The 11,134-nt window shown below is 30.3% G+C and overlaps 1 protein-coding gene across 1 annotated transcript; it reads left to right on the forward strand.

Annotated features, from left to right (window-relative positions):
• Nucleotides 1–3,965: 3,965 nt before the first annotated feature.
• On the forward strand, nt 3,966–10,264 carry LOC132734442 (homeobox protein Hox-C12a-like). Its single transcript, XM_060721185.1, has 2 exons — nt 3,966–5,007; nt 9,397–10,264. Exons 1-2 carry the CDS (start codon nt 4,218–4,220, stop codon nt 9,810–9,812), a joined length of 1,206 nt encoding a protein of 401 aa, XP_060577168.1. The 5' UTR covers nt 3,966–4,217; the 3' UTR covers nt 9,813–10,264.
• Nucleotides 10,265–11,134: the final 870 nt, after the last annotated feature.

Here is an 11,134-nt window from a genome sequence, read left to right on the forward strand (position 1 = left end):
GTCCAATAAAAATCATCTAAAAATTATTCAGCCAGTGCTTATGCCTTTTTGTAACAATGTTTGTGGGAGAGCAGTACTGATTATGAATCAAATCAGATCGTTTTAAGTCACAAAAAAAAAGGTTTTCATGTGGTTCTTCACACTTCATTCTTTACGAATGCTCAAATCAGATATTCTGCAGGAGGTCGTAAAAACGGGACTGTTTGTTTTCTTAAATGAAATGATGACATGTCTAGAAACGATACTACAACAATGAGTTGATTGGCTATGATCTGTGCTAGAGAAGCTTAAGGGGACCACTGCGTAGAAGTTTGCTACACTTCGTTTTTTTACAGTATATGGGTACTTTGGGGCACATCAAGTATGAATCCCAGGGTTATCACTACTCATGCCATAGGAGAAAAGTTTGTATTTTCATGTCATAGTCTACCATAATTATGCTTCATAACATTAGCAAACAATTATGCATTCCGAAAATGACGCGGAATCGCGAATCTACACTCACTTTATTGTTACAACACTTAAGTGTTGCAATAATGAAATGAAACAAAAATTTCTTTGATTATAGAAAGAATTGCATCTTACTTCCAGTCCGGCCAACAGGCATGACAAACGTTTATATCACACATCATAAACAAGTTATTAAGACAAACTAAATACTCAGACAATTATGTACGACTTTGAACACAAAAAATCGTCTGCTAATAACAAAAGCACGTGCCCCAAATCCTTAACCATACCTCTCCGCTTCTGTTAATTGCCTCATAACCATACATCTTGAATTCTAAATAGCACGAGCCATAAATACGTCTTCAGGTAACTTGTAACCCGTATCAAGTTCGCCATGACTCTGTCAGCAGTATATTCGAATCTCATTAGAGCTAGATTAGGTACTAAAGTCATTGAGTGTCTGTCGTCTGCTTATTATTCACTTATGTTTAGTTTGTCTAGAAAATATGAAAAGTATTAAAGATAATATTTCCAGCAAAATGAGCAAACATTTTTACAGTGTGCAGAATTTGACAGTTGTTACATGTGATTTTACATTGCTAGTTCCATTGTAACCGGAAGTGTTGGGAAAAAACTAGCACGCGCTGTCTCCTTTTAAAGCGTCTAGGCCGATGAACATATGATTACCAAGAAAAAATACTGTTTAATTTGGGCCTATAGTCTTATGAAGGTTTTAAGTGGTTAAAAAGACAATCATGTTAACGATTGTTGACTTATATAATAGCGTTGGTTATATAGCAAACAATGGTCATATAACATGTCAAAAATCGTAATAACGAAATTTAAAAGTGTACACTTGGCATCTTTGATTCAGAATAAATAGGCAGCAGCTTTGAATGCAGATGGTATAACCAATGACAAATGAGATAACAAACGTGCAGTTTTATATAAATTCTGAAGACTTCCGAAAGCTTAATTTATTTTGTTTAACATGGCAACCAAAAAAATTTAACTTTAAAAGTCAATTTCTTCAAATGTTATTGGATATATTTCAATCTATTTCCTTTTGTAAATGGTGGGAGGAAATAGAGCTGTGGAATTCATCAGATGCTTTTTACAATTCAAAATGTCTAAAGCTACTGAAAAATGAAAATATATATTATTAGTCGGTAAATTTTTAAAAACTTTTAAATTTGGAAAATGCCCCCAAATGTTTTTTAGAAAATTCAAGTCAACCCCTTTATAAGATGATTTTGGGTTTATTAAAGAATAAACAACCATTTTAGATGTCATAGATATTTTTCCCTTCTTTTTTAAATTTAAAAGTCAAATCTTTTGTTAAAACCCTCTAAATAAAGTCACCTGTGAAAAGACCATTTTTTTACAAGCCCTTTGTTTTAATTTTAAAGAATAACACAAATATAGACCATTTCATATAACGGCACGTTTTTCTTCCTTTAGTTGGGCCTTTGTTAACAGGGGTTTAAAAACTTTAATATAATTTGGGGGGTTTTATGGGAAATAGGGTTTATAGTTTTTTTAAAAATTTGAAAAAAGAAAATTGGATAAAAGTTGGACGTCCATTTTTAATTTCCCAACGCTATTATATTAATTTAATAATTATATAATAATAAAAAAAATAATAATAAAAAAAATAACAAACAAAAAAACAAAAAAAAAATAAAAATAATAATTAATATTTGTTGTTGTTTTTGTTGTTTTGTTGTTGTTTTTAAATTTTTTTAAAAAAAATGGGGTGTGTTGCTATTTTTTCGTCATATTTTTGTTAAAAAAAATCTTTTAAAAATCAATTAAATTGAGGACTTTTAATTACATTACAGAAAAGGATTTTTTCTCTCTCAAACATATCACTGTAAGTGTCCTGAAAGTTTCTCCTATATTTCATTATTGAATATGCCTTATAAATAATATTTTGGAGGTAAAAAAATATGAAAAGGCACTCAGTGAAACTATATATACACTTATCCACCTTTTCCGTTTTATTGAACATATATCAACAACGAGAACCCCACTCTCAATATGTCTAGTTCGTAAATTTGATGAGCGCAGTTTTATAACGCCTAAAATCTTGTAAAATAATCGTATTATCTAATAAAATCCATATCCAGCAATATGAAAATAACTTTTGACCGGGGCCTATCCATCATTTGTCTTTTTATTGACAAAAGTTTTAAACATTATCTTGAACCATTAGTCACCCGCTTTATTTCGCTCTTTCCTTAAGACAAAAACATTGTCGGAGACGTCATATAGCATATTTTGTAAAATATATTATTTATTTATGATAATATGTTTACTTTGTATAAATATATAGATATTTTTTCATAAATTCTTTAACAATGCATTATAATCATATATTCAATAGTCAAGTTGAAATATTTGTGTGACTTATTCTAATTGTATATAGACAATCTTTATTATATAATAATAGTTATATTTGCAGTCAGTAGTCAATATTACAACTTTACGCAGAGGGGTAGACATTTGGATAGAAAGAACAGGCACATAAATAACCTAAATTACGTTATACATATTGAATAAAGGCATGTTAACTTTTCACTTTAGAAGTTATGAAAATTATATAAACAAGTTTACAATTTTTAATTTATTTTATGCAAAAGATCGATGTATACATTTTTCCATCCAATTGGCATATGTAATAAATCAATGAAAAATCATTTTTCTCGTCATGTTATGTTTTTACAACATTTATCAAAGCGTAAATTAAAAAAAGAGGGGATGTTATTCCTGCGAATTGCACACAACATTTGATTTCAATCTTGTTCTTGCTTCCTTATATGCCACCATTACTGGTCCGAAAGTGGTTACGTTATCGAAACTAATCTGATTTTAAATTAACTTATTCATAATTGACTTAGAATAGGGGGCGTGAGGAATGCTGTACTTTTTCATTATCCCTATCAAACCGAGTCTGCAATTTTCTTGTAATTTTGCTGAATTTGATGCTTCCGGCGGATCACATTTTTCTCCAGATATTTGAATATTTTCATTTTGTTTCGTTAAATTTTTGTTTATTTATTCTTTAATTATTGCAGCATTAATCTTATAATATTTTGTAATATAATCTACGGCATTTTAAGATTTCTGGAAGAATAGATCTAGGCTCATTTAATATTTCTCGAGCGTACATTGAAATGGTTCATAATAAATTCTCAATTTGTTTCAAACATTCATGTTATAGATTACCCTGACAGGTAACGCTCTTGTTTCAACCACTTCTAGTTATCTGGTTCATGTAAATTAATTTGTGTGTGCATATTTTTCATCGTAGAGATTATGTCGGATTAATGACCGAGCTCCTAGCAAGTAAATCAACTCCTGCCATTCCCATTATTGGTGTTAAAATGAATATTAATCAGCCAGCTACCTGAGAAGTAGCGTTCACAAGTGCCCGCCTATTGGCTGAAATGTTTGTTTTTTACCGTATTTACCCCTCCCACCTATCATTAAAAGCTTTCAGCAATATAACCGGAATAAATGCGATAAGATGCGGAGATTTGTGCATTAGTTTATCACTACTTGCGGCAAGAAGAAAATAATAAACGTGTTATTGTTTAATGGGAAGCAATTAGGAATTTTGATAGTGTAGTTTTGACATCCTGATTTTTTATTGTGTGTGTTAAGAAGAGTTAATATAATCTTAGAGGAAAAGGCAACAATCCTGTATGTATAAATAAGATTAAAACACAAATTATAGTGAATAGTGCACTAAATATTCGACAGAAATGGCAAATGAACATAAATTAAAATCTAGTGACGATAACAATAAAGGTAATAAGCAGAAAGCTGGAATTACTTTTTCGATTGACAATATCCTAACCCGCGATAGAAAAGAATCAAAATCTGACAAAGATTTATGTCAAACTACAGAAACTGAAACACACACCGGACCAGTGCCGATTACAGCTCTGGATCTTAGAACGGCTGCAGTTGATAGAAATGACAATATAGGTGGATTATCTATTAAAGACGTGAACGAAAATAAGGAAAAATATCATAACGCAATCGTATCTCACCAATCACAGAAATATTTCAATGAATTGCCAAACAATTGTGTAACAAACACTTTTTGTTTCGGGAATCGTCTGCGTCATTTTGGTGGGGGCAGTTTTCCAGAGAATGGATTGGCGGATTTGAATGGGTACCTTCACAGGCACTTTCTTAGCAACGGAAACCGACTGGGAAATTATAATTGCCTCGATGGCAACCGCGTGTTTGAAAATGTTAAATCTGAAAACCAGGTTGGTGATGAACACAGAGACAAGTGCGAGTTTCAAGCAATTACAATGGACAGTGACCATGATACTTCGTTTGAAGTAATGGACAGTGATTCAGACATTTCCGTCGTGTCGGCGGACGAAATAGAAGTTGGCGGTGAGACAAATGATGACGATAAAGCTAAAAATGAAAAGGATCAATCTACAAACAGTTGTCCAGCGGACAAAAAAGAATCTTCTGAAGCCATTTCAGACAAAACAGATTCCCTCGCCGAGTATAAATCAGAGTCGTTTAAAGGTACGGAGACATATTCTAATTGTTAAAATTGTATTCTGAAAAAATTAACTAGGTGCTTGCGACTGGTTTACAAATCAAAACAGCTCGTTTTTGACTTAAAGAAATAATATATTAATGATTCAACATTAAAGAGAAACAAATAAGATACAAACAGATATAAACGGTTAAAAATGAATTACATCCCAAGATATTCTAATGAAAGTAAATTTCTTTTAAACATACACTAGCAATTTTCTTTGCTGATCACATAGACTGTGTTTGAAAAACAACTATATTGTAAACGGTCTTAAAGTAAATTAATTTGTAATATTTTGGTTAAACAATAATTATTATAATAATAAAACCGCACCAAATTGTTATAAAATACAATAAGCCGCAATTTTGTTTCCGTCTTTTAAAGTAGAAAATATATTTATAAATACAGCCTAACCATTGAACAAAATTTTAACTTGGTTAAACGCAGTATATGACGCAGAATTGTGTTCCATTTGTATCAAAAATTAACCTTACTTCTTGTCAAGTTATTATTATTAACAATTATTTATTTAACGAAAAACTTTAAAACTTTTACCTGACCAAAATCTATACAGACAACGTTAGAATCTGATTAGCCAGCCTAATTTCACTGTTGACAAATAAAATTAAATTACTATTTATTTATTTTACTATTAATATATATAAATATATAGTAATTTAAGTTCATTTGTCAACCGTGAAACAAATATTGCTATATTTATTATACATTTGCAAATTTGATTAGAAAAACAAAATGAAATACTTTGTTTTATCCTTTCTTTCATTTGGAAACTGAAAGAAACGGGACATGCGTTATATAGATTTATTATATATCAATTGCTTATTTATTTTATAGATTTATTTCCAAATTTATTTACCGAAGTGTCGTATACAAAGCAGAGGACTCAGTTTATTAAAATTTTAACAATAGATTATTATAGTAGTTAATAACAATTTTAAAGCTGGTCAAACCTACTTTTAAGTCGCGAAAAAACTAAAAATTAGTATTATCTGCAGTTATTTTAGTAAATATTTTTTTCTGGTAAGATAATAAATTTTGTAGAATTATTTGAAAATGTAAAACCTAAAACAGATGCTTGTTTAAATTAAACATTTAGAAAAGACAGTATATAGATGAATGAACAAGTTGCATTTTGCATATTTTTCTAAGTTGTGCACTGAATATTGCACGTGTTATCTTTGCAAAAAGAAAGCTTCTTTTTGGACATTTAGAACATATCTATAGGATAATATAGACAAATAAACAGAACTGTTCAATGTTATTTTCAATGCTATTGGTATATATTTTTCCTGCACATATTTTATATACATACGTATATAGACACTTCCTTTAAAGTTACTTCGGTTGCACTGCATATTGCATATGTTTTTTTTTATCACGGTCCCTTGTTCTTTTTTTTAATTTTTACAGCAGGGTATATATCTAAATATCAATATTTTTAAATTGACATATTAACCTGACAGACCTTAATCTTTATTTTAACATGTTTAGCTTTTGATCCGACCTCGAAGTATTTAAATCCCCCAGTGTGAAAAATATATATCTCCATATAATCTGTCATAAGTTCATATATAAACTCGTTTCGTACGTTCGTTTGTTCGTCCGTTTATGCATCCAGAATTTCTGTTATTCGATCACATAATGATAAGTATGCAGTTTGATTTTGAAACTGTATTTGAAACTAATTCTGCTTCGCGACATGGCAGCGAAATGTTATAAACTATGTACTAATATTTGCTTGTTGGCCACTTTAATAATAATACCATATTAAGATTAGGTTGTAAGTTTGGGACTTTAAATAGATCAATATAATATTATTTTACTGAGGAAAAAAACAAAATCAACAACAACAACAACAAACAATACATCTTGAGGTACCGTTATATCTGTCAATGATGCCAATATCGCAATCTCCGAAAATAGAAAAGAAAAACAGAACAGAACAGAAAATTTATTCAAGACTTGTACATGGTACATCATCTAAAATACTATACAATAGCCGCATGACTAAAGAGCTTTCTTTGTAATTAGATTTGATAATTGTACTCAATAGTTGATGCAATTGATCTAACGGCTTCAAAGTTATCCATTTATTAATTCTGTTTTTCTTCTTCTAAAAGAAGAATCATTTTTTAACTGAGATCATTGTCTCATTATGACCCCAGATGAATGAATGAATGAATGAATGAATTCATTTATTTTTATTATTATCAACATCATCATCATCATCATCATCATCATCCTCATCATCATCATCATCATCATCATCATCATTATTATTATTATTATTATTATTATTATTATTATTATTATTATTATTATTATTATTATTGCAGTAGATGATTAATAAACATTATGATTATTGCCATAATTCATTTCAGTCCATAATAATTTATCTACTGAATACATGCATTAATATTTCAAACATACGTGGGACTTGAGATTGCCCGGCATATAGTATCTTTAAATGTTTATCTTGACAATAGCGTGAAATAACAGTAGACAAAAATACAATGTAAACAAATCTTGTCAGTTACATGATGATGTTATCACATGCTGTCACTAACTAAATTGTCAAAAGTATTACAGATAAAAACGGGAACGAATTTAAAGCAGGGCGCTAGTGATTTTAATATATTTCATAAGTTGAAATATGATATATATATACTATCATTAAATTGTTAGTTACAAAGATTGTTAACGGGATGTATATAGCAAAAATGATAATTAATATGTCGATAAGCGATAGCCGAGGATTATATAAATCTCAGCTGGCTATATATTGTATTCACCTTAAGACTCAAATTTTCGCCTGTTTACGTAATTTCTACGGAAAATTTCGAAGTTAACTGCAAGTTATGTAAATAATATTTTCTGCGACATGCAGCCTCCGCAATAATTTATCACGTGTTTATACATATTGTTCTTATTAGGAAACCCGTTTTTCTGTTTATATTTGTAGTTAAAAAGATTTTTGACAGGTTATATTGTCCTTTAAAAACGGTTGTTTGTACGCATATATAATCCAAGCCGCCAGACGAGGGTTATATTGCAAACAAACGTTTATATACGGTCATATAACATGTCAGAAATATTTATAGCGAATTCATAATACAGCAAACTTTCTTATTTAGAGAAAAAAAGTGAGATTTCTTCATAAATAGATATAAAACTATAAACGTCGCGATTATCCAACGAAAAGCGACGTTTCAAACGTTCAGTATTATAAAGATTACTTAAGAAATAATATATCCCAAACTGTGATTTTATTGCTCAATAACATCACTGTTTGGAGTTCGGATGCGAGGAATTATATCACGAGGGCGTAGCCCGAGTGATATAATGATGCGCATCAGAACGACAAACAGTGATGTTATCAAGCAATAAAATCACCGATTTGGATATATTATTTCGATTCTAACACGACATCAACAAATAAATGCTGCCGTACCTGATATTTAGCTAAATTGCGCCTGATTTGTTTCCGTACTTATTGTCAGCGCGTCACATTTTTAGTGGTTACGTCATGTGTATAATGATTACGTCACATGTCTAAATATAGAACGTCAAACAGTGATTTTATAGCATAATAACACACACTTTCGGTTCTTCTATGTTCAATAGGGAAAAATGCGGGTCGTGTTAGAATAATATATTTTGCAAATGATGTCAAATTACGTCATCGGTTGGCATCCGTCGTTTGGAAGCGCTTTCTTTTAATAATATCAAGAAAATAATGTAAATAAGCTTGCTTTATAACTTTTTTTAAATTTTCAGTATACAGATAACAAATTTGTAAATAACAATTGTTCAAAACGATATATTGCAACTTAACTGATGAAAAGGATTGGAAATGTAAATGCTTGATAAGAATCGACGGGAGTCCTCCGTTTTGTTGCTTTAAATAAATATACTTCTCATATACATATGGAGGAAAACGGGGCGCTTACAGTGATAAATTCTTTGACAATAACTACAGTAAAAACTGTCCTAAATTATGTCTTTATTCACATTAAAATACACAGAATGTTTAAAATTATTGCTGTCCGGTTTTCAAAGGATTTTTCGTGCATGTTTACCACTAGAAGCCATATAAAATCGTCCGGTTTTTGGTTTTCAGAGGTTCCGGTATTTAGAAGATATTACTAAATGAACTTAAAGGGAAAAAAATCACGACTTTTAAAATCTCCAGGTTGTCAGAGGGTCTGCTTTGTCAACCATTTAAAATTTGAGCCATATATTTGCGTTATTATAATATGTAATTATTAAGCACTGTACTATTTTGTTAGTCTAGTTTCTGTAAATTTATGGTATTGGTTGCAAAACAGTTCATGACTTAATTATATTTTCAGATAATAATGGGCGGAGGGGAAAAGATGCGAATTCCCGAAAACGCGAAATGCATAGAGACCACAAACCTAGGAAGAAGAGATCACGAGCAGCTTTCTCGCACGCGCAAGTGTTCGAATTAGAGCGCAGATTTCGTCACCAGCGCTATCTGTCTGGTCCCGAAAGAGCAGATCTTGCTAATGCCCTAAAACTTACAGAAACCCAAGTGAAAATTTGGTTTCAAAACAGACGCTATAAAACTAAACGGAAACAACTGCAGCAGGAACAAGCGCTTTCCAGCAGTTCCAAAACAGCGTCTGTGACGATCTTGGTCAAAGACGGCAAGCGTCTCTATGAAAGAGAAGATGTTATGCGGCCATATTTTTATCCATCTATTCCAGTTCCAACATTCAACTATTTTTGTCCTTACGTGCAATAACGATGTGCAAAACATTTTGTACCTTTGTTCAAGCGTGGTTGATTTATGTGTCGTATATGTGATGTACAAATAATATTTCTTGTGAACATTGGGTGTTCCTCTAAGATTTTTTACGTGATGGGACCGGTTATATTTGTTTCAAGATTTGTGTACCATCTTATATAGGTCTGAAACAATAACTTAATAACAGTAATAATAACAGTAAAAAGCCTAAGATCGTTTTTTTCCATAATAATCTTTTTTATTGTGCAAAATACGCAAATCAGGCAAAGTATCGCACAAAATTCTATTTTCAGTTAAATTCCAGGTATATTTATCATATTTGTACAATTTAATTAAGCGCAGCTCTTGGTCAATGTCAATTTTTTAAATTTCAGTTTTCTTTTAGCATTTTGGACTTCAGTGGAGCTCCTTGAAAAGTGAACTTTCTCAGCTGTTTACTTCAAACTTTTCACGAATATGGTAGGACTTTTATTATATAAAAACCAGTGCTAAATGATACCGATTGTAAGATCTCCGTTGGTGGTGAAAGAAATATTTCTTTTAATTTTAAAATAATTATTATTTCTTGTGAACAGCATAATGTGTTTTTATTGTAAATAAAGGTCATCCAGAAGAAGATGATGTTGTTTTGATTGTTCAGGCGGGTTTATTTAATGCTTCTGATAGTACAAATACTGAAACGTAAATAATTGTAAACTTTGAAATTTTCCGTTATTATAAAAAAAATCATTTCAGGTACAGAATAATTTTATTCCACTCATTGTTTACAGTACACGAAGAAATGTGTTTTACATAAGCATTATGTATTATATGTATATCTACATAAATTCCAGCTCGTGGAAGCATGGCAAAGATATTGAATTGATCATTGACTTACATTTCTTATGTTTTTCAAAAATATTTTAAATATAAAAAGTTTTAGTGGCGCAAGGAGTTCAATTGTGTGTTCAAATTCTTGATTTTGAGGATTTGTAAATAATTTCAATTTCAATTTCAGATTCAATTTGGAAATTAAAGTATATTTTATAAATTAGCATATCATATTATGTAGTTCTAATATAGAATTTTTTTATTTGAATGGTCGAATGAGCTTTGTTATAAGATATTTTGAAGTCAATGAGATAATTACCAGAAAGAGAATGAAATATGCCAAAATTATTCCTTACTGCGTTAGTCACGCTAAAGAAATATGGTGATAAATACTGCAAAATCAGTTATTAATCACACTCAACATGTAAATTATAACTTGAATCTTGAATCTTCTTACTGTTCTTAAAATTTTAGTACATTGTTTTCAAGTTTGATTTTTTTAACTAGTT

Source organism: Ruditapes philippinarum, unplaced genomic scaffold (genome assembly GCF_026571515.1).
Source record: "Ruditapes philippinarum isolate M1 unplaced genomic scaffold, ASM2657151v2 ctg216_1_1_1_1, whole genome shotgun sequence".
NCBI classification, from domain to species: domain Eukaryota; kingdom Metazoa; phylum Mollusca; class Bivalvia; order Venerida; family Veneridae; genus Ruditapes; species Ruditapes philippinarum.